General features: G+C 33.6%; 4 protein-coding genes across 6 annotated transcripts; 2 read left to right on the top strand and 2 right to left on the bottom strand.

Annotated features, from left to right (window-relative positions):
- Positions 1–524: 524 nt before the first annotated feature.
- LOC114190321 (protein GFS12) lies at positions 525–9,851 on the top strand. Of its 2 annotated transcripts, XM_028079154.1 has the most exons (16): positions 533–758; positions 854–945; positions 1,151–3,259; positions 3,349–3,676; positions 3,791–4,006; positions 4,111–4,183; positions 4,275–4,480; positions 4,575–4,637; positions 5,109–5,317; positions 6,466–6,577; positions 6,691–7,212; positions 7,524–7,834; positions 7,923–8,166; positions 8,239–8,312; positions 8,845–8,983; positions 9,496–9,851. In XM_028079154.1, the coding sequence occupies exons 1-16, from the start codon at positions 630–632 to the stop codon at positions 9,643–9,645; spliced, it is 4,977 nt and encodes a 1,658-aa protein (XP_027934955.1). In that variant the 5' UTR covers positions 533–629; the 3' UTR covers positions 9,646–9,851. The 2 variants fall into 2 exon arrangements, 1 of the variants encoding a protein (XP_027934955.1); XR_003605787.1 differs by lacking the exons at positions 7,923–8,166; positions 8,239–8,312; positions 8,845–8,983; positions 9,496–9,851 and having other exon boundaries at positions 525–758; positions 6,691–7,329; positions 7,524–7,787.
- Positions 9,852–11,122: 1,271 nt separating this feature from the next.
- On the top strand, positions 11,123–13,696 carry LOC114192599 (stem-specific protein TSJT1). Its single transcript, XM_028082376.1, has 4 exons — positions 11,123–11,469; positions 12,578–12,818; positions 12,911–13,031; positions 13,253–13,696. The coding sequence occupies exons 1-4, from the start codon at positions 11,270–11,272 to the stop codon at positions 13,441–13,443; spliced, it is 753 nt and encodes a 250-aa protein (XP_027938177.1). The 5' UTR covers positions 11,123–11,269; the 3' UTR covers positions 13,444–13,696.
- An 84-nt stretch (positions 13,697–13,780) lies between these two features.
- Positions 13,781–17,077, bottom strand: LOC114192598 (meiotic recombination protein DMC1 homolog). The gene is made up of 14 exons (XM_028082375.1): positions 16,986–17,077; positions 16,817–16,902; positions 16,486–16,577; positions 16,324–16,395; positions 16,202–16,240; positions 15,988–16,045; positions 15,847–15,892; positions 15,712–15,757; positions 15,353–15,414; positions 15,153–15,219; positions 14,967–15,059; positions 14,798–14,866; positions 14,651–14,729; positions 13,781–14,457 (listed from the first exon to the last, which is right to left on the bottom strand). The coding sequence occupies exons 1-14, from the start codon at positions 17,000–17,002 to the stop codon at positions 14,267–14,269; spliced, it is 1,017 nt and encodes a 338-aa protein (XP_027938176.1). The 5' UTR covers positions 17,003–17,077; the 3' UTR covers positions 13,781–14,266.
- A 1,565-nt stretch (positions 17,078–18,642) lies between these two features.
- Positions 18,643–23,991, bottom strand: LOC114192226 (AUGMIN subunit 2-like). 2 transcript variants are annotated; one of them, XM_028081870.1, is made up of 8 exons: positions 23,766–23,991; positions 23,536–23,688; positions 21,804–21,935; positions 21,452–21,577; positions 21,236–21,340; positions 20,841–20,909; positions 19,655–19,768; positions 18,643–19,181 (listed from the first exon to the last, which is right to left on the bottom strand). In XM_028081870.1, exons 3-8 carry the CDS (start codon positions 21,924–21,926, stop codon positions 18,903–18,905), a joined length of 816 nt encoding a protein of 271 aa, XP_027937671.1. In that variant the 5' UTR covers positions 21,927–21,935; positions 23,536–23,688; positions 23,766–23,991; the 3' UTR covers positions 18,643–18,902. The 2 variants fall into 2 exon arrangements, with proteins under 2 accessions (XP_027937671.1, XP_027937672.1); XM_028081871.1 differs by having other exon boundaries at positions 23,536–23,991.
- Between the last annotated feature and the right edge of the window lie 3,997 nt (positions 23,992–27,988).

The raw sequence follows: 27,988 nt of genomic DNA, 5'->3' as shown, positions 1-27,988 counted from the left end.
TCTAGAGAGAAGTCAGAGAACTCTAGAAAAGTGGTTTCTAGAGAGATGGTGTGTTTTAAAATAATGAAACTCGTTTATAACAATTCTATTTATACTAAAATCTTTTAATATTAAAATAATCGAGTCTCACTATTTTTAAACCACTATCACTTTTAAAACGCCATTTTCTAGGACCTTATATTATTTGATAGAAAATTTTCTATTTAATGATAAATGAAATACTCTATCAGAATAATAAAATTAAAATATAACAAATTTGAATTATTTATTTAAATAAAATATTTAAATAAATATAATTTAAAATGAAAGAATTTCAAAAAGTGTAACAAATCAAACTATTTACAATACTTGAGGTGGAATTTCTTGGTATTAAGTTAATCTTTGTGAAAAAAAAAATGGATGGATTTAATGGTTATTTACTAGTAGTGTAAATATTCTTACAGTCTTAGTTAATTAAAATGATTAAGTTGGATTGGGAGTTTACTAGTTATATTTACTTGTGGTATGAAATGACTGAATTGACCTTCATATTTAACACCGGAGAAGAGAGCGTCGACGGTGGGAGAAGCACGCAGTGAATCAGAGAGAGGGCACGAGAGATGGGTGAGTTGACTCAGTAGAGCGAATCGATGGAGGAAGAGAGCGAATGCTTCGAGTGCCTCCAACTTCGAATAAAGTCGGATTTCTCGGAGGAAGTCTTCTTCAATTATGCCATCTCCAATTCCGCTTTTCCTTTCGGATCCTCAGCTATCGTCAATGTCTATCTCTCTCTCATTCAATTTCTGGATCAATTTTTTTTTTTTAACTTAATATATTCCATTTTAATTTCCTTTTCTTCTTTTTGGAAAAATAGATTTCTGGTACAACTGATGGCGAAGCTTCGGGCGGTCAGTTCATATTGCAATACATGCCGAGTCGTGATAAGAATTGTTTTATCAATTATGTGTAAGATTTGTGTTCTGCATTTTCGGGGCTGATTACTTTTCTTTTTTAATTTTAATGATGATTCTCTGTGACATGTTTTGACATGGTCTGTTTGTGCTTTTGTTGCATTCTTTTAATCAAAATCTGGAAAAGAAAATGTATTGTTGTTTTAGTCTTTGGTTGGATGGTAGAAATTGGGAGTGATAAACTCTTGTTCTTTATGCAGAAATGAATATAGTTTGGACAGTGGTGAAATTACTACTAGGAGTGGTGATCCTGATATTGGTGGAAGTAAAAATAATGTTATCAAGGGTAGAATTACTTCATCAGATGATTGTGACTCTGGGAAAGCTTTTTCAGGAAACACAAATTGTAGCCATTCTGGAAGGTTTTCTTGCTTGAGGACAATCACCTCACTCTTGCCGATTGCTCATGTGGGAATCTCTTCCAATTCTACGTTTCAAAAGGTGTCCTCTGATTTCTTGTCTGGGTTGATCGAAGACCATGTCTTAAATTCACTTGATCTCTTCGTTGAAGAAAAAGGATCTGGACGGGACAGTATAAATTTCCTGGGTTTAATTGGGTTGCCATCATTTGAAGAGGATGCTTTTCCAGGATCTTTGAGGCATCCTAACATAGCTCCAGTCCTTGCGATTTTTAAAACATCCGATCATGTTAATGTGGTGCTTCCAAAGACTCCATACAACTTGGAAAGTATTCTTCATTTTAACCCCAATGCCTTAAAATCTGATTGGAATAGAAGATTTCTTATATATCAACTACTCTCAGCCTTATCGTACGTACATGGTTTAGGGGTTTCTCATGGTAATATATGCCCATCCAATATCATGTTGACTGATTCGTTATGGTGTTGGCTGAGATTATGGAGTGAGCCCGTATTGGAATCTAATTTAACTTCGCAGGAGACTGAAAGCGTTAATTCTGAACCAGCAAGAATTGGTTGTTGTAATGTTGGTTGTCATTCTTATGGCCTTTATGCTGATCTAAAGCTTTCTCCAACAATAGATTGGAATGCTTGCTTTCAGCAGTGGTGGAGAGGAGAAATAAGTAATTTTGAATATTTACTCATCTTAAACAGATTAGCAGGAAGAAGGTGGGGCGACCATACATTTCATCCAGTAATGCCTTGGGTAATTGATTTTAGCTCAAAACCTGATGATAATTGTGATGTAGGGTGGAGAGACTTGAGCAAGAGTAAATGGCGCTTGGCAAAAGGTGATGAACAATTGGATTTCACATATTCAACATCTGAAATCCCTCATCATGTTTCAGATGAATGTCTGTCTGAATTGGCTGTCTGCAGTTATAAAGCAAGAAGACTGCCTTTGAGTGTTCTGAGAATGGCTGTTCGTTCTGTGTATGAACCTAATGAGTATCCTTCCACAATGCAGAGGCTCTATCAATGGACTCCCGATGAATGCATTCCAGAGTTTTACTGTGATGCTCAAATTTTTAAATCAATACATGATGGTATGACTGATTTGGCTGTACCCTCCTGGGCAGAGAGTCCTGAGGATTTCATTAAATTACATTTTGATGCATTAGAAAGTGATAGGGTGTCATTTCAACTCCATCATTGGATAGATATAACCTTTGGTTACAAAATGTCTGGCCAGGAAGCTATCGCTGCTAAGAATGTAATGCTTCCTCTATCAGAACCCTTAATGCCAAGATCAACAGGACGTCGTCAGCTCTTTACACAACCACACCCCATACGTCATGCCACTACCAAAACAAAACGTCATGGTTCCAATAAATATGCCAAAGTTTGGAGTCAGGCATATGAAATGCACCAAGAGACATCTCTTCTAGCTGGAACTGCTTATCTACAAGAACTAGAGCAAGCATCTAAATTTTCTGAACATGCTAGGCATTTGAATGCCTGTTACCATTATCCCTCAAATCAAATGACGGGGCAGAACATCTCATCTCTGGGAGATCCATCAACGAAGACATTTAGTGAAAATATAAGCAAACTATCTATGATTGACAGAAATTACCAGGTACCTTATAAAATGAATCTAATTTCTTTTCTTCAACATATGAAAGAAGAAGATGAAGGCTCCTTAGGGTATCCAGACTTGCTACTCTGGAAGCAGAAATTATCTTCTTCAAGACTTTGCTCTGAAGATGTTGCTGGGGACATATTTTCTATTGGTTGTCTCTTGGCTGAAATTCATCTTTCCAGGCCACTCTTTGATCCAGTCTCATTGTCGATATACTTGGAAGATGGAACCTTTCCAGGATTTCTGCAGGATCTACCTCCTAATATTAGATTGCTTGTTGAAGCATGCATCCAAAAGGATTGGACGAGGTATCATTGTGTTTGCACACATACAACTGAATTTTTGTGGTTTTTTTTTCGTCTATCATGTTATTTAAGTATTGATTTTTTCTACATAGGCGGCCATCTACCAAATTTCTTCTGGAATCACCTTATTTTCCAAAGAGTGTCAAGTCCTCCTACTTGTTTCTTGCTCCACTTCAGCTTGTAGCTAAAGACGAAACTCGTCTTCGTTATGCTGCAAATCTTGCAAAGCATGGAGCCCTCAGGGAAATGGGTGCTTTCGCAACTGAAATGTGCACCACTTATTCCTTACCGCTTATAGTGAATGCTGTGAGTGATGTTGAAGCTGAATGGGCATATATGCTTCTGAAGGAATTCATGAAATGCTTAACTGTGCAAGCAGTGAAAACATTAATCCTGCCAACAATACAGAAAATTTTACAGGCAAGTGGCTCACTTGATTTTGTTTAGTCTGCGGATTTTAGAAATATTTTTGTTTTCTTTCCTTTTTTCTTTTTCTAAAAAGAAAAAGAAATCTTAGAAGACATCTTTTTACAGACGACAGGTTATTTACGTTTAAAGGTTGCTCTTCTACAAGATTCATTTGTGAGGGAAATATGGAATCAAGTTGGTAAACAAGCATACCTGGAAACTATTCATCCATTGGTCTTGTCAAACTTGTACAATTCTCCAGATAAAAGTTCAGCTGCCTCTGCTTCAGTGCTTCTAATCAGTTCTAGCGAGGAGCTTGGAGTACCTATTACCATCCATCAGGTTTTTTGGTTTTGCAACAACCTTCCATACTATGTTTTCCTTCATCCACATTTTTCAATCCTATTTATGTGTAATCATTATTGTTTTTCTCATTCTTGAATCAGACTATCTTGCCTCTTGTACATTGCTTTGGGAAAGGACTATGTGCGGATGGCATTGATGTGCTGGTCAGAATTGGTATTCTTAGTTTATTGACTTTTGTATTTTTCCATCTTTCCTTCACTTGGACCTTCAATTTATAATTGCCTTCAATTTTTTGACTTCTCAGGTGGCATTTTTGGGGAATTGTTTATTGTCAAACAGATGGTACCTTTACTCAAAAATGTTGTTCGTTCCTTCATTGATGTTTCATGCATGAATAAGCCTGATCCTGTCCAGAGTTGGACTGCTTTGGCACTTATTGATTGCATGATGACTTTAGATGGCCTTGTAGCTTTCCTGACAGAAGAGGTCATTGTAAAGCAGCTTCTTGAAGTATGGTTCTTATTCTTTTTGGGTTTCAAAATGCTTTAATTGCCAATAAATACTGTGTAACAGCTTATTGTTCAATTTACTGAATAATACACAGGATCTAAGTTGCATACACATAGGGGTTCTTATGCAGAAACATATGGACATTGCAGTGCTTCAGGTTCTTCAAATTATCCATTGGTTTGTTTTGGATCCATCACTCATTCCTTGATTCTGTTGGCTCTAATTGGCATCTTAGCTTAAACCCTTGCCAGGGACTCTAACATTTTAGTCACAAGTCACTGGGTAATGAGACAGTTATAAGTGAAAACATCAGGATCTTTTTATGACTTGTTTTAATTGGAATGACAAAAATAAAATGTTACGATCGTCAATGATTTTGTGCATTAGTTCATGGCCATTAAACTTACCATTGTGCTTAAAACAAAATTTGACACTCCTTCTAAACTGTTTTTTCACAATTCCCCAAAGTTGTAGTTCAAACTCTTTAGATTGATTGCTCCGGCCCTTTATTTGACCTGTACCCTGCTAGTGTGGTGATGTTTGCTCCTTTTCATCATCATAATGCATCTCATTCTATTGATAATCACTTAAATTGTTAAATAATGCTAGTTGCCTTCCCCCTTTTCAGATTGCTGCCTCTACTCTTTTTGGAATTTGTCAACGGATTGGAGCAGATTTGACAGCATTGCATATTGTTCCAAAACTTAAAGAACTATTTGATGAGCTGGCTTTCTCCCAGGAAGTTTCTAAAGGTTCAACTACTCTTGGCAAAAACTTGAAGGCTAGCAAAATAAAATTTGGAGGGGACTTGCATATTGAAAGTCGTGTGGATCTAGTGTGAGTTTCAGTTATGCTTTCTAGGCTAGGTGTTATACTGGGGCAAATTACTCTCCTGCTATTCAGTGCAAAATTATAAGAACTCTTGGTAGAGAAGTGGAAATAGTAAATAAGAAAAGTGACGGAGAAGGAATCATGCAAGACTAAATAGAGTGAATAAATTGAGTCATATTAGTGGTTTATGTCAATTCTAAAAATACTGTGCTAAACCTCTTAATAATTTAAGGTGATATGACAATATGTGATTTGGAAATTTCCCCCACAAGTAATGCCGGATCACTTTGATAGAACCAATATCTTTGGCTAGGCAATCCTCATCGTTAACTGTGTGGGGATGTTTTTGTTTCTAATATTGTTTTAGTTCTGTATCTTCAGCTTCACGTTATTATTCATATGATTGTTTACAGCTGTAAAAGCTTGTAAAACAAGCTCTATTGCTTTGATAAGATTCAGAGCATAGTATCGGAAGACAACAATTCCATTTTTCACCTTTGGCTTCATATCTTTCTTCCGATTCTAATAAGGCAAATCCATATTTCTAACACAAAATAAAAATTAAGTGCATCATGTAATATGCTTAACTAAATAAATGTATAATAATAAATTCCATGATTGCATTCCTAAAGATCCTTACTAATCTAGTTTTTCAACCCGGTTGCAGTTTCCTGATTTGCAAAAGTTATGCAAATTTCTACCTGATTTAAAATATTGCATCTTGTAGTGTCCCACCAATCATCAGTATTCGGAGTTAACTATCATAATTTGAGACACATAAGCAAAGCACTTGACTATAGATTTGAAAGATAAATTATTTCCTTTAAATCATCATTTCTAGGAGACATTAGCTTATAGTCTTTTCTTTCAATCCAAAAATGTCCCATGCTCTGCACATTCTACTGAATCCATGGGAGTTAATTTGGACATGATGTTGGGCATTGCAAATCGTTACTGAATCAGGTTTAAACGTGCTTTTGTACTATTATGGGAAAATGCAATTGGATCATTAAATCAAGTTTGTCATCAAATTGCATTGATTCCCTACTGTAAATAGGTTGTATCTTGTCCTCCTAGAGTCACTTTCTAGTTTATTTTATTTTATGACAAGCCACTTCAAATGGCCTTGTTTATTTCTTCTTGGTCATATGCAGGTTGGTACTCTATCCTTCCTTTGCATCTCTTCTTGGGATAGAGAAACTTCGTCAATGCTGTGCTACTTGGTTGATTCTTGAACAGTATCTTCTACGTCATCATAATTGGAAGGTATGATGCTGTACATTTTTCTATTCTTTTCCCCTATATGAATGGAAAAATTACATGGTTTTATTGGTGTGAAAATTTCTTGTTTGCTTATTTCTAAACCTGTTGTGATTCAGTGGGAATATGCAGGAGAATCATCAAAAAATGGTTCAGAAATTATTCTTGCTAGAAGACCTGTAATATCCCAAGGATTTACATCTGAATACAATCCTGCAAAGCTGTTGCTTAATGGAGTTGGATGGTCAATTCCACAATCCCAAGGAAGTAGAAGTGCCAAAAATTTGATTCCTCAAAGACGACCATTTAAAGTTCATCAAACTCCAGTAGTAGTGCATGAAGGAATGTCATACCAAACGAACCAAGAACCCTGGTTTTGGTTCCCTAGTCCAGCCACCGTCTGGGATGGGCCTGAATTTCTTGGGAGGGTGGGGATTCAGAAAGATGATCTTCCATGGAAGATCAGAGCATCTGTTATACACTCTATACGTGCACATCATGGAGCACTAAGGTCTCTGGCTGTTAACCAAGATGAATGCACTGTTTTTACTGCTGGAATTGGTCAAGGATACAAGGGAACTGTTCAGAAATGGGAATTGAGCCGAACTAATTGTTTGTCCGGCTATCATGGCCATGAGGAGGTTTGTTTTGTTATTCTTTGCTGAAAATGGCATTCTTCAACCATGGAAAACTGCTGCATGGAATAGATCCCTGTAGTGTGTGTGTGTTTGTGTATTTCTACAGCAGAGAACTGAACGGTACTGTCTCATGTATCAACTCTGGTTTCAAATTATCAATATCCAAATTGCATAGTACAAAGTGGAGCACGATGGATGACTATTTAAAACAAAACAGATTACAATGTGACTTAATATATGAGGAACTAGTCCAATAAAATACAGTTAATTAGCTTAGTTGATCTATGAACTACTCATTACTTCTCCAATTTCAGGTTGTGAATGATATTTGCATCTTATCATCAAGTGGAAGAGTGGCATCTTGTGATGGAACAATTCACATTTGGAACAGCCAAACAGGGAAGCAAATATTAGTATTTGCTGAGTCGCAAACAGAATCTAGCCATCCTACAAGCCATCCATCCTCTGCATCAAAGATTAACAGTGACCAGGCAAATGTGCTAAATTTGAATACACTATCAAATGGAATATTGTCTAGTGCTTTCGATTCAAGTCTTTATACTTGTATGCATCAATTATACTCCACTGAAACTCTTGTAGTTGGCACTGGAAATGGTTCTCTGAGGTAAAATTAACTCTTCATAATGAATGTCATTTTAATAAGATATTTAAAAAAATATGTTGATGCCTACCGACTTTTGAATCTTGTACAGGTTCATTGATGTTTCTCGAGGCCAAAAGCTTCATATCTGGAGAGGCGAATCTACTGAATCTACTTTTCCTTCACTTATTTCTGCCATCTGTTCTACTGGCTCTGACAAAATGCAAGCGGGTGGAATTTCCTCTTTGCCGTCTTTTATTGCAGCTGGGCTAAGTTCTGGTCACTGTAAATTATTTGATGCTAAGAGTGGAAATGTCATTACCTCTTGGCGAGCTCACGATGGATATGTGACAAAGGTATTCTGTTGAAAATATTAGGTTTACGTAATTTGATTTTACACACAGCTTCATCCATGTCTTTGTCTACAGTTGGCAGCACCTGAGGAACATCTGCTCATTTCCAGCTCTCTGGACAGAACTTTACGAGTCTGGGACTTAAGAATGTATGAGCTATCACTCTACTGAACTTCAAATTCGTTAGGAGTTTATGACCATTTAGAACTGTCTCTTAAATTGAGAGATTAAATTTTGTGCATTTGGACACATGAAAGTGGTTGATTGAGGTTTGAATGATTATTACCCCTTATTGCATATATTGCTGATTGTAGTTAACAAACTATTTGGTAATAATGGTAAGAATATTTTTTTAAGGTGCAGGTGACCTGGTGCATATAGTTTCGCATAGGAATTAAAGAATTCATCAACATTCAAGATTAGCCAAAAAAAAAAAAAAAAACTAACTGGGCCTCTACTCTTCTGTTTCTTTCTTCATTGTATGTCCGTATTGGAGTGTTGTACTTTCATCATGGGTCGGTTGTTTCACGTTCATAATATGAGTCTGTGCAGACTGTGCTTCATATATTGCATGTTTTTATTTGAAGATGTATTACCTCAAGAACGTAAATGAAAGTGATCAGCTTTCTTCCTCATTTCCAGAAGGATATATCTTGAAGCTCATTTGTACTACCCTTGCAGGAATTTGCCGTTGCAGCCCGTTATTTTCAGAGGTCATTCAGATGGTATATCCAGCTTCTCCATTTGGGGCCATGATGTTATTTCAATTTCCCGGAGTAGGATTGGGCTTCTCTCCTTGTCTAAATCTGCCAATGAAACAGTAAGCTTCTATTTTAAGGACCCTCAACATGACAGGAATAGGAATTAAGAAGGATCTTCTAATATCGTTGTCTAGCATTTAATTTAGATATTAAAATCATGGTTCATTGTTGCTTTAGTTGCATCTTGTTGCTTGATGTGTGATCCTTCTCGCTGATTCATAGGTTTCAGCTTCTTGATAAAATATGAATATGCTTTACATTTGCTTAAAACCCAACTTCCAGCCACTCATCTCTTCTTCACAGATTTAAGAGAGTGCAATTCATATGCTTGATATGTTGTGTCCTTCAGCCTAACAGTGTCTATATTCCGCGGCTTGAGTTGCTCAGCCATATTGCCCTGAATTCTTTGATGTTTGCTTTCCATCTATTTGATTCATTTGAGGTTTCTCCCCTAGCTTAATGTTAATTTCTTTTGGTGCTCATCATGAAGGAAAGCCCGATAACAACATAGATCTAGTTTTGTGCTCAGATTTTGAAATTTATTTCCTGATTATATGATTCCATGACACAGGATGGGCAGCACCACATTATCCCCCAGAGACTCTACGTTTCTGATAACGGTCAGAGAAGCTTGTCAGCGTTATCAAGTATTAGTATACTTCCATTCTCTCGATTGTTTCTCATTGGAACCGAAGATGGTTATCTGAGAATCTGTTGTTAAATATACTTCATCGTTTTCCTTATCTTTCTTTGTACATATGAATGATCCCCCATATCAGACGAACCAACTGCATCATAGTACATAATTTAGTGTTACTCATCGGTTCAGGCTTTCAGCCAAAATGTCCCTGTATAAGTCTCTTTTTTATTATTTCATAAGGTCTAAACTTTGAAGTAAAAAATTCGTTATTGGTTTCCTAGTCCTAATTGTGCCCCTTGCATATTTCTGACACAATGATTTTTTGATTATTCAAACTTGTATTTGGGATGTGTGAACCGTCAATTGCGTAGAAATCAATACTAGCATGTCGGACAATAAAACGTAAACTTAACAGGTAGTGTGCACAAATGTTACTCGGTGCTATGTTATGCGCATTAATTAAGGATAATAAATTGAAGTTTTTATTTAAATATTACTGATACACCTAAGCATACCCTTTGTTTTTATATGATTTTTAATTAAGAAAGGGTTTTATTATTGGAGTGTTGGTACACGATAAATTTAGTCAAAGATGAGTTGCATTTGGACATTGACTTCGATTTTGATGCATCTCTATTATAAAACGGAATTCTGTCATGCTACTGCTCAAATGTCGGTTTACTTGTCTTGTAGTTTTTAAATAATACAAAAAAGTTTCCTTTTAATCTATCTCATGATAAATAAGCAATTCAAAAGTTTAGTTATCATCTCATATCCTGTTGATTAATTGTGACTTAGCTTATCATAAAATACATAAGTTTTTATTTTGATATTTATAAAAGGAATATTTTTCTCTCTCAATATTAATTTTTTTTTCATAATAATGTTATCGTGTTGTCTATCGCATTACGCATCATTTACTTCTTTTCTATCATCTTTTAATTAGACAGTTAATTTTTAAAAATAAAAATTTATTTGTTTATTTAGTAAGATAAGTAATTAAATAATTTCTCTATATTTAAAAATTACTAAACAATTCTCTTTTTAAAAATTGTCACATAATTCTTTTAATACTATTCTTATAAATTATATCTATTTTTGAATTGTATATTTTTATATTTATCAATTAATTGCATATAAACATTGTAAAACCATAATATATATTGGACTAACAAATTTATTAATTTTGTTTTTTAAATTAAACATCCAAAATTGCTCAGGGAGACTTGTTTCAATTTATTGGACATACTATAAGTAAAATATTTCAATTGGGAAATTGAGTACATAATCTAGGTTACATTACATATTCTAATTTGTATTTGTTTTATTATATGCAGAGAGAAAATTAAACATGAATTGCAGTGTTTTTTTCTCCAAAAATGAATTTCCGAGAATAGAAAACACAAAAGAATCATAGAAAAAAGGAAGACAAAAAGTAAACGGCTAAACGCCAAGAAAGGTCGTTGGAACTTGCAACAGAGTGGTGTACGATGGGCATTGGCCATAGAAAAATGCTAAAAATTATCCAAAAAGAGAAGGGGCATAATGGGTAAAAACTGAAGTGATGTTGGATTGCAGAGAAGCTTATATTAAGCTCGTCGCATCTCATTGTTTAGGATCTGGTTTCAATTTCTGCTGCTGACTGCGTTTGTTCTGTTGTATTATTATTTCACATCTTCACACCCAAACCAACCATCCATCAAAAATGTTGGCGGTTTTTGACAAATCGGTGGCAAAGAGCCCTGAGGGTCTTCAGAGCCCTCAATCAAATTCCGTTTCAGCCGTAAAAGATGGCTTTCTGGCACAGCACTTCTCTTCCGTTCATCCTGGTTCCGTCACCGTTAATCTTGGCACTTCGGGTCTCCTCGCCTATTCTCTTCACAAACAGAACCCCCTCCTCCCAAGGTCCCTCATTTTCTTTTCTTTTTTCGATGTCTTATTTCCCCTTGATTTTGGATCCAAAACAAGGACTCATTTCAGTGTGTGTTTGTTAATGTTCGTTTTCCTTTACCCTTTTGGTTTCATTAATTTTTTTTTTCCTTATCGGGTCATCGGCTTAGACGTTTGAACTGAAGGGAGATTAAAGTTGATTTTTTTTTTTTTGGTAAACTCGTTAGGTTTCCGTTAGGTTTCTTGATCTTGGAAGTGAATTTTTCGCCGATGTGTTTGTAAACTCAACCTGTATGTTCTTTTATGTTTCTGAGTTTGAATCTCACACTTTTTAGGATAACGGTGTGCAGTTGAATCTTTTATATTGCTTGACATTTTATTGTAGAATTCGATTATTGGTTAATGGAAAATGTTGGATTCTTCTTTTTTTTTTTTTTCAGGAGTTATTCTTGTTTGTTTTCATCATCTTGATCGTTATTGATTATTATTGTTCTGGCTACACCTTACTTTGACCGAACATTTGATTTGATCTCCTTAGTTTATTAGCACGCGCGTGATTCTGTATTTCAATTTTTTTTTTCCGTTCTGGGATTATCTAACTTCTATTGATGGCCTTCAGTCCAAATACAAGAGAAAAGAATAAAGTAGTAAACACCGTGTATAAAAATCCTTTAGATTCTCCTTGATGGTTATTTGGTTAAGATATAGCACCTCTTTTTAGCTTGTTCACATATCTTAAAATATATTTTGTTAGAATATTAGTTGTGTATTCTCAGTACTCGCCCTTCCTTTTGTCTTCCCTTCCCAATTTCCACCAGCAGAAGTAATTTTAAGGTAGTTTTGGTGCACCTTAGTCTTAACTGTTTTCTATTGCTTTTTGTTATGTTACTTTAGTGATTTTAATGAGATCAAAGTAAGTTCACATGTCACAATGTTGTAGTTCTTTAGCTTAAGCCTTAGAGCAATACTTACCTAAACATTCCTGCTCAATGTTAAGCTGAAATGACAATTTTGAAAATCCTGAATTGTTATCATCTCATTTTATGAAAGAAACTGGATACTATGAAGTTGTGAAAGATTACTTTGAAAGTGAATTAATATAGTGATTTTCTTACGTTGCCAGGCTGTTCGCTGTTGTGGATGACATTTTCTGCTTGTTTCAAGGTCACCTTGAGAACGTTGCGAATCTTAAGCAACAATATGGATTGAATAAAACGGCTACTGAGGTAACCATTATCATTGAGGCATACAGGACTCTAAGAGATCGTGGTCCCTATCCTGCTGCTCAGGTTGTGAGAGATTTCCAGGGCAAATTTGCGTTTATTCTGTATGACAGTAGTGCTAGCACTGCATTCATTGCTGCGGTGAGTTATCCTCGATCCAGCTCATTTCCATCCTGTCTATTTGCCAATGCTTTTCTTTTCTAACTTGAGATACATATCCTGGTTTTTTAAAGGATGCTGATGGGAATGTTCCCTTTGCTTGGGGAACTGATGCCGATGGAAATCTTGTTCTTTCAGATGAGGCAGAGATCGTAACTAAGAGCTGTGGGAATTCCTTTGCACCATTCCCCAAAGGTAATATTAGGATTTCTTTTGAAAAGGCAATCTGAACTAACTAAGAACCCAGTGTTGAACATCACCCGTAGTATCACTCTTTTAAAGGTTTATTAAAATTTGAAAGTGAGTTAAGAGGATTCTTTTCTTTCTGGACTACCTTTGTGTTATCGTTTATTTTGCAAATACGTTTGTTCCATGGATATCAATGGTAACATATATGATCCCCATCCCACGTTCAGGATTTTTCTTTACAACATCCGGAGGTTTGAGCAGTTTTGAGCATCCACTTAATGAGGTGAAGCCTGTGCCGAGGGTTGATAGTTCAGGACAGGTGTGTGGTGCCAATTTCAAGGTGGATGCTGAGACTAAGAAGGAAACAACTGGCATGCCAAGGGTTGGGAGTGCTGCTAACTGGTCAAATAATATATGATTGCCACCCCGTTCTGTTTGAATTAAGGCTTTTATCATGGCCGATTTCGGCCGAATTTTAAAATTCTGGTTCTGTTCCCATAATTTAACTTTGAGGCTCTAGCGAGGCTTGGCTTATCATATTAAGCTATACAATTTGCTTGGAGCAAATATTTAAGCTCATACTCTCTTGCCACAGGTCATGTAATAATATCAACTTGTGGACAGGTTCATCCTAGAAATTATGATTATTTACTACCTTTTTTTATATCGAATTTTAGCTACCATACTTGGACTATTAATATATAATAATATGAAAACAGGATAGCTATGAACTCAATTGCAGCGAGAATGTTAATGTTTGTGAGATATTGAAAATTCAAAATATCTTTGCTACTTGCTATATAAAGGGAACGTTTATAACTAAGGGAAACTCGCCACTGAAATATACTAAGTAACAGCACTTTTCATACAAGCTGTGAGCAAATATATGGAAGATTAAGGTTAATAGAAATATTCAGCCACTGTTGTCGCTTTTGTGATTCGTCCCAGAGTTAGAATCGACTTTTTAGTCCTTAGCGTCTGCAATGCCCCCTGGTGTTATCTGGAACACGTAACCCTGTCAAGAAAATACACGCGGATGGAAGAGCCTCATTCTCAAAAGCATTGCAACCGTTTTCAATGGTTACAATGATGTTTTTGCCCCCATCTTAAAAATCCAGCTAATATGACTTGGTTATTTACAATTATGATAAAGGTCCCTTTGCTTTTAACAATCATAGATTCATATAACTATTTGGGGTGGATTTGATTAATTTCGTAATTACTGAACGAGTAGATTATTTTTAGAGGAGAAAAAAAAAGGATATAGCTTCAGCCTCTGGTAGGTTTGGGGCGTCAAACACTTTGCAAATCCGTTGTTCCCCTTTCCCTTTCCTAAACATCAACCTTACTGTGGCTGCATGCGCCAGCACATGCCCTCCTGCTGGTTTCTTTGGATCAGTTACGAACACCCCGCCTCCTGGATCAGCTATGACTGCAACCAAACAGAGAATAACGTGTAGATAAATATACACTTTATTAAAGCCCCAACTAAAACTCGAATGCTAATACTATTTCTTGTCATAAATTACAAGCTTGAAAACAACCAATTGGAACTTGGGAATGAAGAAAACTTAATCCCCTTCCTCCAAAAGACAAACTATTATATCAAGAAACGGAGAATTTACCTTGGTTTGTCATATAAACTGCAACATTGAATTCCTCAGCTATCTTTATTAATCGAGAAAGCATCTGTGCCAGTCTTTGCTGAAAACGATTGTTCAAGTGAGCAAAAGTTGACTTAGGGAACGGGTAAGTGCATGTAAATAACAGACCTGGCGCTCTGCAAGCTCTCCTCTTCCTGAAAAGTCTACCCGAAACAGAGCAATCACTGAATCCACAATCTGTCACAAATCAAATTCGTTAACTGTCCATATCCCATGCATGATTCTTGATGTTGCAAACTGCAAAGATAACGTTGTTACTAAGTTAATAAGACCTCACCAGAAGTCTGAATGGCTCCTCGGACATTTTAGCAGCCAACCCAAGGAGGAGATTGTACTGATGCTCGTAAGTGTAGGCACGAGCATATATAATCTTGTGCAATTACAAACAGAATATGTTTAGGTGTCAACAGCAAACTATTTCCCTTCAGATCCTAATTATGAATATGGTTTCGAGTATACTTACATTGTCCAGTACAGCCCCAGGATCCATGCCAAATCTCTCAGCTATGGGAACAATTCGGTCAGGTCGGCTGCAGTTATTTGTGGATGAATGGGAAACATTAGTAAAATTTGGATTCAGTTGAAAAAACAGTCACAAATTATCGATTGAGAGGTCACTATTTAAGTTCTTAAGTAGTTGTTTAAATAAGAAAGAAAACATACAAGGTTCCTTCTGTGTCAATGTAAGCAACTTTTCCGTTGCCTCCCCTCATATTAGTTGGCAGCTGGAGGGGTCGGGAAAGATCAGTAGTATACACCAATAGGCAAATATTTCAATGTGCGTAGAAATATGACTACCACGTACTGATACTAAATTAGTATTTAAGAAGCTACGATATTTGTTCTATGCATACAATAGATAGAATAAAGTGATTCAGAAAAAGGAAAAAAAAAAATAGTCGCAATCCCAATGTCATAGGTTACAAGAAAACACGACAGAACAGCTTTTCAATCACAAATACTCGTTTATAGCTATTAACACCCAACATGTAATGACCAAACATCCAGCATAGAATAAAAACCTGAGTGGAAACACAGAGAGTGTGAGCAAGCTGTGTTTTCCCCGATCTGAAACAGTAAACAATATTCTTAGAATGAAGATCTCAAACTAAAATGTATAAAATCTATCAGAAACTTGATATGAGCTGTGTTCTCACCGGAATTCTCCAAACGCTTCTGTAATGGCTAATGTTTCGATCCCACCTATTTAGAGAGAAAATTTCAGACGGAAACATATAGGACGGCTAGAGAATCAAATTTTCTAAAAACAATACGAGATTCATTCAGTGTAAGGCTACCTCCTAGCAATTCATCAAGCGCTTGGCTTCCAGTAGTGATTCGAATCACTGACTTCCTCTGTGGTAACAATGGAAGAATAAATGCACACTCAAAGAAAACTAATTACGATTATTTAAGCCTAACGGAAGCTATTGTAATTCTTAAAAGATCACAGACATGCATCTAAATGGAATCCAAAATTCAAAAAACTTCCAAAATTAATAAACAACGTACTTTGAGCAGTGCGTCACTTCCGGTGATATATCCAAAATTCTGCATCGCGGGAAAGGTCATATTATGGAGAGCTGAAATAGTATTATGGAATAACTTAGATATCATACGCTACGATATCTTACCACAATCTTCTCAGCAGCCTCGCAGATCTTATCGACCTTGGCCTCAGATAGACCTTTGATTCCAGTCAAGTTCTACGAAAATATAACAATTATGTTAGCAATAAAGTACAGAGTTCCTCCACGTCCTAGATATTTAAATTAGAGTTGTGTTTTAAGTTAAACCTTCTTTGTGTGCATCATCAAGCCATTGCAGGTATATATCCCTGCGTCCTGAAGTTTTTTCACATCTCCGGCATTGATGCCTTGAGCAATCACTGCGTAGAACCGTATGGATGTGAATCGAATACAAACGAGTTTTCCACTAATCAAACGAGTGCAGAATTGAGTTCTTCAAACTAGATCATTGTTCTAAGGAAAATTGAATCTGACAAAAACTCTCAGCAAAGAGCGGAAAAAAACGAAAACAGAAATAAATAGCAGTTAAATGAAGAGCGAAGAGAAGTTAAATATATATAGATCGAACGAGAAACCAAAGTTCAGAGAACGAAGATACATTTGTCGATAGCTTCGAAGAGGTCTTCATCGTCTTCGATGTCTTCTCGTTCGACGAGCTGTAACTGGCCGCTGGATTCTTCGGATCTGAAAAGTCATCGCCGATCAAACTGTGAAGTAGACTTCAAATTCTGAGATGAGAACAAATAAGAATAGGTAACGTGACTTACTTGAGTGTCGCAAGCATCGTGACTCCGGAAAGAAAATTTAAATGTGGCTGAAGAACAGTGAGAGAGTTTTTGAATTATGAATGAGGTCTGAAGAAGTGAGGGGGATCAACATATATAGGCGCGAAACGAGAAGGAGATATTCTTTGAGCATACGCAAACGGTTAGCGTTCCCGCGTTTCTATTTCTCTCTCTTATTTGCCGTTTTCGTTCGCTTTTTTTTTTTTATTCATGTTTAAATATATTTGTGATAATACGATCAAATTGAAATTGAAACAAAAATAAGAAATATATAAAAAAAAAAGTTAAATGATAAAAAATTATGATGTTTTTTATCACGTGAAAATCCACACTAATTTTTACGTTTTCAATTTGAGAGGGCCATATGTATAAATTTAATATAAGAAGTGGGAAGTATAACAGAAGCGGGGAAGGGGGGAAATGTGAGAAAAATAATAATTAATGAATTTTTTATTAACAATAATAATGCTATGTTTGGTTCCACAACACCGCAAACGTGTCTAATGAGATTTTTCCAAAATATATCGTTTATTTTCTTTTAAACAGATTAAAATCGCTCCTAAAAACTTTTCAACAAAAAATGAAAGAGAAAATGTTTACACTGTTAAAAGGTTTTATTGTAAGTTCAATTTAGGAATACTCGTACACACAAAAATAATAAAATTTTTAAGGTGTATATTTTGATAGATCAGTCTATATTTGATGTATGTTTACGACTACGATCAGTTATATTTTAGCTCCTTTGCTATGTTTTGAATGCTTTTTTAAGCTTAAATTTTCATAAAAGAAATACAAGAACAAGTATAAGGCAATTGTTATCGAAAATCCCACATTGAAATGTAGGAATGCTAGAGAGTTGGCATTAAAATATTTCAATTCGAGTGCGTATTGCTAAACACTGATATACTTCAATTGCAAAGCAATCTACTCCTTGAACTTGACATCAACATGCAAGATATGACCATGCTTTAAAACTAGAGGAAATAAAAACAAAAAAACTTCAGCTCCAACCAACCACCATGACACTCTTATTGAGAAGAATGTAGCACAGTAGACATTAAGCTCAGTTTGGTAAACAGGAGAAAAATGAGCTATAAGGTAAAAAATATATAAAAGAAATAAAATAAAGTATAAATATTCATTTCCACTTTATTATTTTTTTCTCAGAAAAGTCTTATCAATTCATCCTTTTACCCCTAGTTCTCGCCCACAAAACTCATCCTAAGGCCTGAATTGGTTAGAGTGCAGAAAAATTAGCAAATTATTATTCCATTTTTATTTTAGCTGTCCATTTTAATTTTTTTAGTCCGTGTTTTATGTTTTATCTTAGTTTTGTAAGATACCATAAATCATAATAATCTGGTATCGTCTCATAATTTTACATTACATGTTTAAAATTCCAAGCTAAATCATGGATAAAGCAAGACATTACAATTTAATATTTTTATAGGTTTAATATGTTTATAATCTGGTCGACACCAAATTTTAATTTTGGTACACTTTGATTTTTAAATTTTAAAAAATAAATATATATACTTTATTTAATTCAATTATGTAATTTTTTGTTTACATGTTAGACTGCATTCCAAAATGGTATTTGAACTTAAACATGTCATACGTAATAATTAACTCAAAAAACTCAACTGAATTTAACTTTTCTATGAAGCACTGAATTTATAAGAGAATTTCACACATTAGTTGTGACACAATTTCCCATGACCGGAAAATATATAATTCTTAAACAACAATGACGAGTAATTGATTTGCAAAAGCAATTGAGTATTATATCACACAAGATACGTACACAGTATGTTAGATATCTACGTAACATTCTTCTTTCACTGAGGGAAGAAAAAGACAAGATCCTTGCGCTTGTACAAATATTCTGATGGATCTCAGTTACCTAGCATCTTCCACCTGATCCAGGTGTTGCCTCCTTTGGTTTCTGATTCCTAAGTCGTCATAATTTGCTTCAGTTTTCCATGGAGGTGGGGTTAAACAATCAGAAACTCCCGGTACCCTTTGGGAAGGATCACCCGCCGGTGTCCTAGGTAGAGGGGAATCAAAATGGCCCACTCTCAGTTTTTGAAGTGTTGCAAATGACTCTCTTGTGGCAGACATGGCTTCAAAGAACCGAGTGCAAGATGCCAAAGCTACAGGAATGGGTCGAAGCATTTCCTAGGAAAAAGGCAAAATGTAATTTCATTTTAAATGCAAGCAGCAAACAAAATAAAGTATGGCCAAAATTACTACACATGATGTGCGCACGATGTTAGCTTTTGGAAATACTCACAAAATTTGATAAAAATACATAACCTTCCGAACATGCAACAGAAAAATGGTTTGTTATGCTCAAAATAAGAAATACTACAGGCTTATGTTTCACATGTCAATGAATCATGGTACATTTTTCAAACCTCCATTTATAGTATAGCAGGCTAATTGATCGGACTTAAATAGACTTCGAACTTTAGTATGTCAAAGTCGACTTAAATAGACTTATAATTATTCACTGAGTAATATTCTTGATGTACTCACGTCACACTTATATGGATGCATATTGTTTTAAGAATTAAGACAAAATGGAAACAGAATGCCCAAACATCTAATCGTGATTAGCTTATAACAAGAAAAGGAATGTAGAAGCCTACCCCCCACACTGAAGGAGGTTCTTTGAAATTCTGACTCCACTGAAAATCTGCCACTGAAGCTGTCAAAGCACCATAATCACTAGCTGCCTTCATCAGTAGTTCAGAGAATTGTTTCTGCACAAATAAGAGAAATATATGAAAAAAATTACAATGACTTTCTTACATTGATTAAAATTTTCACTTAAAAATAATTAAACATTTACATCAATCTTCAACTAAAGTTTGTTGTAAGGATGGTAATTAGAACTAATCTGTCCTTGCCCCTAAAATTAATCACAATTAGTTTTAGTCCCCATAGTTTTTCTTTTGGTTGTCATGCTTATAAATTTTTAAATTCTTGAAAATGATCCCTGTGATTTATTGATAACGTGCCATAAATTTACTGATGTCACGTCATGTGTAATCTCAAAGTTGTTGCTAATGTGGCATGTTTAGAATCTAGATGCATGTCAAGGTCATTAAATGATAATATTTTTTGTAAAAGATAAATTTATGAGGACAACCAAAACAAACATTTTTTTTTACAATAAATAAAACCAAAACTCGTCATATTTGTGAGGAACAGAACTAAAAACATTCAAACCAAGAATCAATCATATCAATTGATCCCATGGTAGCACCATTGGACAGTAATGATTCGAAATTAGCAGAAGTCGGATATAAATTTAAGTCTCCTTCAGCGGAGCAAATATCCAGAATAATTGAACACACTCATGTAAGCTCAGTCGCTGATAAAGCACGGTACATAAATATTTCAGCCTATGTACATCATACTGCATAGGTAGTATAATATTACAACGACATTGGATTGACACATGCAAAGAGATTAACTATATTCCAATTACAATGGATGGCGAAGCAACATAGCCTCTCAATGAGTAATTTATAACGGATACCAGAGTCTTTTATTTCATATCTAACAGCCTCAAATGAAGTCACTATATCACGTTTTTCCTACAATGCTGCATTTTATAACAAGCTTTATTTAAGAAAAGTAGTGAAACTATCACATTAGACTTCATCTAGCAAACTCAAAAATTAAACACAATAAGATAATGTATACTAGCACAATGGTTAAAAAAACAGACATACACGACATATGCCTATGCATGCCGTTGGATGGTCAATCATTGATCAAATTAACTTTGTACAGATTTATAGTGCATTAGCTTAATATTAATTTAACCTGATATTCTGCTTCAACAGGAATGCAATCAAGGGAATATGGCTGCTGCAAGCGAGCTATAATGCGGTCCTGTCAAATTTTGATAATGAAATTATGTCAGAGAGCATATAATAGGTTGTCTAATTATATCTAGATAACTTAAGCCCTAACTCTAACTGTTCATCAGGAAAGGGAACAAGAGAATAAGAAAGCATAAAGTGAGACTTGTGAAGAAATTCTCTTATTATTGTCTAAATGTTACTAAGTAAGCCTCTCCAGGGAAGTTCATGGAATTTCGTCACTGATGCCCTTGCTCCTCTCAATTGATAAATGTGAAGAATAATGGACTAAACCTAGAAAATATGATTCTGATACACTAAGGCAGTGGTAGCTGAAGGGGACAAATCTTATATTACCTTGTTCTGAATAACATCTTTGAGTATAGTAGTAATCCTGTCCAATGTCTCGATCTTCTTTTCCATTTCACTCACATGAGTCAAATGTGCAACATTTTTGTCATCCTACAAATTTTACAAATCTCAAGATGAGTATACATATATATAAGTTAGAATGAAACATTAAAAGAAGCCATTGGTTTTACTATGTAAACAACCAGAATGTGTAAGGCTAACCTTTCGACCTTGAAGTTCAACTTGCAAGTCTGCTATTTTTCTTTGGACAGTAGTTAGTTCTCTCAAAACCCTGATCAAGTCCTCGCCCTTTTCCCCAGTTGTGGGGGATGAACTCTGAAGTCCTTCCTGGAAAGAAAAAGAATGATGTGCCACAATTTGTCAAACAAATATTGAGAATTGGACAAAAAATAGAAAAGTGCTAGCAATGCACCCTTCTACTGGTTAAAAATTATTGAAAACTACAGAAGCATCAGTAAGGTTCATTAGATTAGAGAGACCCACAGAATTTTATGATTTCAATAAATTCAAACTATTAGAGTGTTTGCTAACATTTTGCAAAGCAATATGGTACCTGGGATGGGGGAGTGGACACGGAGAAACCAAGATCAGCAGCAATTGATAGAGCATCGGACATTCCCCCAATGCGTTTCACTGGCTTCCTCCCCACCCAACTTGATTCGCTTGCCATTGACATTGTCAAATCCTAAAACAAACAGCAGCAGTTTTTTTAATTAAAAGTTCCACCTTAATTAAAAACAGTAAAAATAAACAGGCATTGAAAATTAATTTTGAGGAATTATATAAGCCTCTGACAATGGTTTCTATAAACATAATATATATTACATGGTGGATAAGACCTAAGGGTGATCATGGATTGGATTTTTGAAGATCCAATCCAGATCCAATCTAAATCCAAAAAATCAGAGCAGATTATGGATCCAAATCTGCTTTTGCTGTAAAACTAGTTTGGATTTCTTTTTAAATATAGATCCAAATATTTGGATCAAGTTCTAAATCTATATCCAAATATTTAAATCAAGTTTTAAAACCAGATCCAATAAGAAGTATCCTGTAACTAAAAGTCTAGAAAATCAAGCATACAATTATCTATCAAGATACCAATAATATATTCTTTTTTTTCTGCTAGAAGGTAATTGAGCAAGCTGAAACTAAGCTCCATCAAGCCTTCACTAATTATAGCCTTCTTAAGATAGTTGGCACTTTTCTCATCTCCACAAATTGCAATCCAGACTTTAAATTTGGTTTAGGAAGTCGAAAACTTGAATATCAGTGCTACCAAAAAGATAAACGAATCTCCTAATAATTATGTCAAAACTCAAAAATCTTGAACTATAATAGGAGGATATTTCTAAATGAGTTTAGATAATTTGGCATAACATAACATTTTCCTATCCTTGTCATATTCCTATTCACATAATCTGTAGGTTCTTCTGATTCTGCAAAACATGTTCCTATTCACATTAATTGCAAGAGTTCTACTAGAGTTCTATTTTATCTCCAAGCACGGCTACAATGTTTCTGGGAGGTACATAAAATATAAAATAAATAAACAGAGGAGCAATGAGTTGTGAGATGGGTAATTGATTGCAATCAAACTACTCAGATTAGAAAACATGGAAATAACTTATTTTCTCTTATCACTTTTTTGTTTCATTAGCTATATCTTTGAAATATTTTTCTAAAGATTAATGAAAACATTGTAGCACTATAATCATATGCAGTGTTTAAAAAACCATAACATATAAAGGTGCAGGTGCTCCAATATATAAACCCACCAAGCCACACCACTCTAACCACCAATCTAAGTTTCTTCATTCATTCCTCTCTACAAACCTTCAACTTCCACAACTACTATTTGCCATACCTCCAAGATTAAGCAAAACAATAGAACTAGGTTCTTTGGGGGTCTGGTCCGCGACAATTCAGCCTTGTCCATAACCTTAAACTGCTCCAACTTTATTACTAACGGCCACTAAATTATATCTAAAAGACCTCCTTATCGGTAACAAAATTAGTTAGCACACTTGAGTGAAATGTGCCAAAGATAGAAGCCAAAGAACTCTGAAACGCTAGCAAATAGGAGCACTTTTTCCTATTTTGGGTCTCCTTTTCAGCCTTTATTTTTTGTTGGTTGAGAATAGCAGTGTCAATGTTTCATCCCTGGTCTTAGAAAACAACAGTACACTTTTACAATTCATGAAAAAGCTTGCAGAACACAGACTAAGGAACAATGCAAAATCCCCTGAGATTAGAGTCTCTAACCGTGAATGAAGTAAACATACCTTGTAACAACAACAAAGTTTCCAATGCCCTGACCTCAATCTTAATCTCCAGCAAACCCCACCACATCCACAAGCGCAGCAGTGGCACCACCACCGTGCGTGTTCGGAATCACGGCGCCACAACAACCACCATAAGTTCTGCTCAAACAAAATCTAACAAAAAAAAAAAAATAGAACTAGAAAAAGGGACGGAAGGAGAAACTACGATTCGTATTACCAATTAGATTTACCTTGGATCAATAAGAGATCAATAAGAAAGAAAGAAGAGATAAGAAGCTTTAGGGTTTATTCAATTTAAAGTGGGATCGGGGAATGTGTTGAGTTTCAGATCTTGGTAATTGGTAATGAGAAGGAGATGGATTCAGTTCTGATACGTTTCAGAAGTGGAAAGAAGAATTTAGAAAACAGATTTTTAATGGATCCGGTTTAGTTCAGAATTGGATTAGATCCGGCAAGTCAAATTTTTTACCCACCATTACTTATATATTCATATATATCTCTCCATACAAATAATAAGGAAATAATATTAAATTTATAAATAAAAATAATTAAATAGTAAATAATATAAATAAGAAATAAAACTTTTCAATGTTTATTTATTAGATATACAAGTAGAAATTATGATGAGCCTACTTATATACCAATAAAATTATATAAGTTCAAATTATTTATCGATTAATCATATCGATTCTTTTTTTCTTTTATTTGTTTATATCATCTGATATTTGTATTTTTTATATTTTTTGTATGATTTATTATTCATATTTTTATATCATTTATTATTTTTATTTTATATAAACATAATATAGGTGTAAATACAAACACAAATAAAACAAGTGTTATTTTATTTATAATATATCCATTTTTTAAGATTAAAAAAAGTATATAAATATAAAGCTAAACGCAAAATGTTGTAATTAATCCATTCCATTTAAATTTGTTAAAAATCTTAATTGTGTGTGTTTTAAAACTTTAAGGCTTAAGACATTCCATTTAAATTTGTTAAAAATCTTAATTGTGTGTGTTTTAAAACTTTAAGGCTTAAGATACCAACCCACTTTCTCATATTTAAAATTCAAAGAAAAATTGTTAAAGAATAAAGATGTTCTTAACGACCTGTTTGCTTGAACAGATAATTAAAATCAACAGATTTGCGAAAATGAATAGAAATTTTTTTTCATATTCCTTAAAAGCGATTAAATTGAAAAAGCGCAAACGAACTTAAAATACGAACCTTAAATTTCATCCACCATCGATGCAAAAATGTGAAGAGACAAATGATAATTTTACTTTTATAACTTTTATAAAGTATATAGATTTTATATGTATACATTATTACAATTATTATTATTTTATTATATACACGTATACCAGTAACCGATTATATGACATATTTAATAGATGTTATGTAAGCGATTATATAGGTGTATATAATAAAATAATAATAACAAATATTAATAATAACAAATTGTTATTAATAATATATCTACATAATAATTAATAATAAATATATATATATATATAATATAATAATTAATAATAATATATAATAATTAATAATATATAGGTAATAATTAATAATATTATATTAAATAAAAAATTTATTTTTTAAAAAATTATTTATTTTTATTTTTATTTTTATTATAAGTGTAATTAGGTAATTTTTAAAATTTATCTATTGATTTTTTTAATCTATTACATCAATCAATTCATTTACTAATTTTTGCAAAATTTATTTCTAAATTAATTCAATTTACTCTCTAACTCAACTCAAAAAAACACATATATTCTTTTCTTCAAATTCACACAAATTCATCTTCACATTCTTCTTCAAATTTATCATATTAAACGACACAGCCTAAATAACTTCCACACATTTTTTATCAATGAAAATAATTTGTATTTAAGATGTGAACAAAATTTGAAAGATGGAGATTTCAATAAATTCTTTCAAACCCTATAAAATGACATTTTATAATTGATAGAGGTTTAAAAATAGTGAGACTCGATTATTTTAATATTAAAAAGTTTTAATATAAATAAAATTGTTATAAAAAGAGTTTCATTATTTTAAAACACTTTCTCTTTATAAACCGCTCTTCTAGAGTTATCTGACTTATCTCTAAGAGTTTTGTTTGTCGTCAGACTCTTTAAAGGAACCGAGACCGTAGGATTAATCCTTTTGGTGAGCTCTTCAAGTTGGATCGATCAGTTTTTTTCATTCCCGTAAGTTGAGTTTTTGTCATATTTTTGGTATATTTATGTTTTTTGTCGCATGTGATCCTTTTCCGCTTGCATGCATCTTATAATGGTATGTCCTAATCTTTTTTGTGATGTTTCTATGTGTAAATAGAAGCTCACGTGGAGTTATAGGCGTTTGACGTTTATATAGTGACCTAAGCATGATAACAGGTAAGGAAAGCTAATAATTGTTAGAGTTAGTGAGTCATATCTTGTATGATTGTGAAGTATCTTATATGCTATGATGAATTATTGATGCTTGTGATTATGATGTGTTGATCTTTTAAATGATCAAATTGAAATTGATTGTATTGTTTGAATTAGGGGTATTTGAGAAAGATGGAATTGTTGGATCATGAATCTAATTGGTGCGACCTAATGTAATTAAAAACTCTTTTTTATCACTGTTTATAGTAGAAGTACCAATTAAAAATAAACAGGTCCAGATTGTTCAAAAACCTTAATTTGATGTTGTTGATATCTGATGCAACGCTAAGCCTCACGTGGCAGCGCTGAGTGCTCGTTTTTGCGAATCGATTGGCACTGAGCATTGGTTTTGCAAATTGATTAAAGCTAAACGGCACTTTCTAGCGTTGGGTGTTACCTAGTTTTCAGCATTGTGTCTTATTGGTAAAATGAAGATTCTCACTTCGTTAACCGTCGAATTAAGCTAAAATTTTGATAGTTAATCATAAACATGTAAATCTTCATTTTGGTCGATGGGATTTTTATTTTGAAGTTTGTGGTTAGATAAATGTTTTTCACCGTTTAAATGTATTTCATGTATAACGCTAATTTCTTTGTTTTCATGTTTTTGTTGTTTTGGTTACTTTTGATGTTCTGTATATACTTGAATTGAATCCTATAGTCCTTATTGCTATGAATTGAAATAAAAATGTTATTATGGGTATATAAGATGATAAATGGTATGAAATGTTGTGTGAGCATGTCAATTTATGATGTTTAAAAAATTTCATGGAAAAAATTTGTGTGAAGGTTTTAGTGTATGCATCGGCATAAGGATTCGTTATTGGATTGATATCCTTTCTCTAATAACTACTCAAGCTCAAGTATAGTTGAGTATAGTATATTATATGGTGAAAAGATGAAGGAGATCCTAGCCACTAGGCTATATCAAGTCCTAGGCATGAAAGGGATTTACCTTGTTCATGGTTGGGTGATAACCCCTTGAGGCCAAACTCTAAAAAGTTTGGGAACCATCAGCAGGTGTAGACCGCAAGGGGATCTAATGCGAGATGCATGTATCCAAATAATTTAGTTTAGTGCCAATAGTTTGTGTGATTATATATAAGAGTTATGTTTTATAACATATTTGTAAGTATTTTGCATGATTTAAATATAAATACGTATGATTATCTCTTTTGCATATTAATTTACCCTTCTTATGTGTTTCTGTGTTGTTTGTCCTTTTTATGCGATGATCACCTATTCGGTGGGAGTAAACGTAGTTGCAGTGTCAGAGACACCTTTGGAGGATGATAAACCATCTTTTAGGGTGGTGAAGGTTTATGTGGGAGTTGTTGTAAGTGAATGATTCATACTTAAAACTATAATTGATTTTTAGTTGATTTGTATAAAATTTATATTTTTATAGTCATATCTATTTTAGAACTATATTAATATACTTTATACATTGGATCTTATGTTTTGACTACTATAGTGAAATAATATTTTTTTTATTAGTTTTTTTTGAAGCGGGTAAAAAATTGGATGTTACAAATTCCATCATTTTTAAAAATTATTAATTTACCATATCACGTAATAGTATATATTTTTAACTTATCAATTTTACGTATATTTTTTTGTAAATTTTATATTTTTCGTTTGACTATTTTTTTTTTATAAATGAACTATTCTTTCAAACTAAAATATTTATCTATAATAAAAAACGTTATTTACAATCAAATTAAAAATCATCTACAATAAATTTGCAAAATTTATTTAAATTACTAAAAAATTGGGGTGTTACAAATTCTATGATTTTTAAAAATTATTAATTTACCATATCACGTAATAGTATATATTTTTAACTTATCAATTTTACGTATATTTTTTTGTAAATTTTATATTTTTCGTTTGACTATTTTTTTAAAATTAACTATTCTTTCAAACTAAAATATTTATCTATAATAAAAAACGTTATTTACAATCAAATTAAAAATCATCTACAATAAATTTGCAAAATTTATTT

This window comes from Vigna unguiculata, chromosome 7, assembly GCF_004118075.2.
Source record: "Vigna unguiculata cultivar IT97K-499-35 chromosome 7, ASM411807v1, whole genome shotgun sequence".
Classification (NCBI taxonomy): Eukaryota; Viridiplantae; Streptophyta; class Magnoliopsida; order Fabales; family Fabaceae; genus Vigna; species Vigna unguiculata.
This window is presented reverse-complemented; position numbering and strand designations above follow the sequence as displayed.

What these genes read in the sequence shown, in the direction of transcription:
- LOC114192599 (XM_028082376.1), top strand. Translation starts at nt 11,270, where the DNA reads ATGTTGGCGGTTTTTGACAAATCGGTGGCAAAGAGCCCTGAGGGTCTT. An exon ending in GCACTGCATTCATTGCTGCG is followed by an intron (nt 12,819 to 12,910) that starts GTGAGTTATCCT and finishes GGTTTTTTAAAG; the next exon opens with GATGCTGATGGGAATGTTCC. An exon ending in CTTTGCACCATTCCCCAAAG is followed by an intron (nt 13,032 to 13,252) that starts GTAATATTAGGA and finishes TCCCACGTTCAG; the next exon opens with GATTTTTCTTTACAACATCC.
- LOC114192598 (XM_028082375.1), bottom strand. An exon ending in AGGCTGCTGAGAAGATTGTG is followed by an intron (nt 16,241 to 16,323) that starts GTAAGATATCGT and finishes CCCGCGATGCAG; the next exon opens with AATTTTGGATATATCACCGG. An exon ending in GCTTGATGAATTGCTAGGAG is followed by an intron (nt 15,893 to 15,987) that starts GTAGCCTTACAC and finishes CTCTCTAAATAG; the next exon opens with GTGGGATCGAAACATTAGCC.
- LOC114192226 (XM_028081871.1), bottom strand. Translation starts at nt 21,926, where the DNA reads ATGTCAATGGCAAGCGAATCAAGTTGGGTGGGGAGGAAGCCAGTGAAA. An exon ending in CTGTTGAAGCAGAATATCAG is followed by an intron (nt 19,769 to 20,840) that starts GTTAAATTAATA and finishes TTATTTGTGCAG; the next exon opens with AAACAATTCTCTGAACTACT. An exon ending in AACCTCCTTCAGTGTGGGGG is followed by an intron (nt 19,182 to 19,654) that starts GTAGGCTTCTAC and finishes CCTTTTTCCTAG; the next exon opens with GAAATGCTTCGACCCATTCC.
- LOC114190321 (XM_028079154.1), top strand. Translation starts at nt 630, where the DNA reads ATGGAGGAAGAGAGCGAATGCTTCGAGTGCCTCCAACTTCGAATAAAG. An exon ending in TTGTAAAGCAGCTTCTTGAA is followed by an intron (nt 4,481 to 4,574) that starts GTATGGTTCTTA and finishes AATAATACACAG; the next exon opens with GATCTAAGTTGCATACACAT. An exon ending in TACGTCATCATAATTGGAAG is followed by an intron (nt 6,578 to 6,690) that starts GTATGATGCTGT and finishes GTTGTGATTCAG; the next exon opens with TGGGAATATGCAGGAGAATC.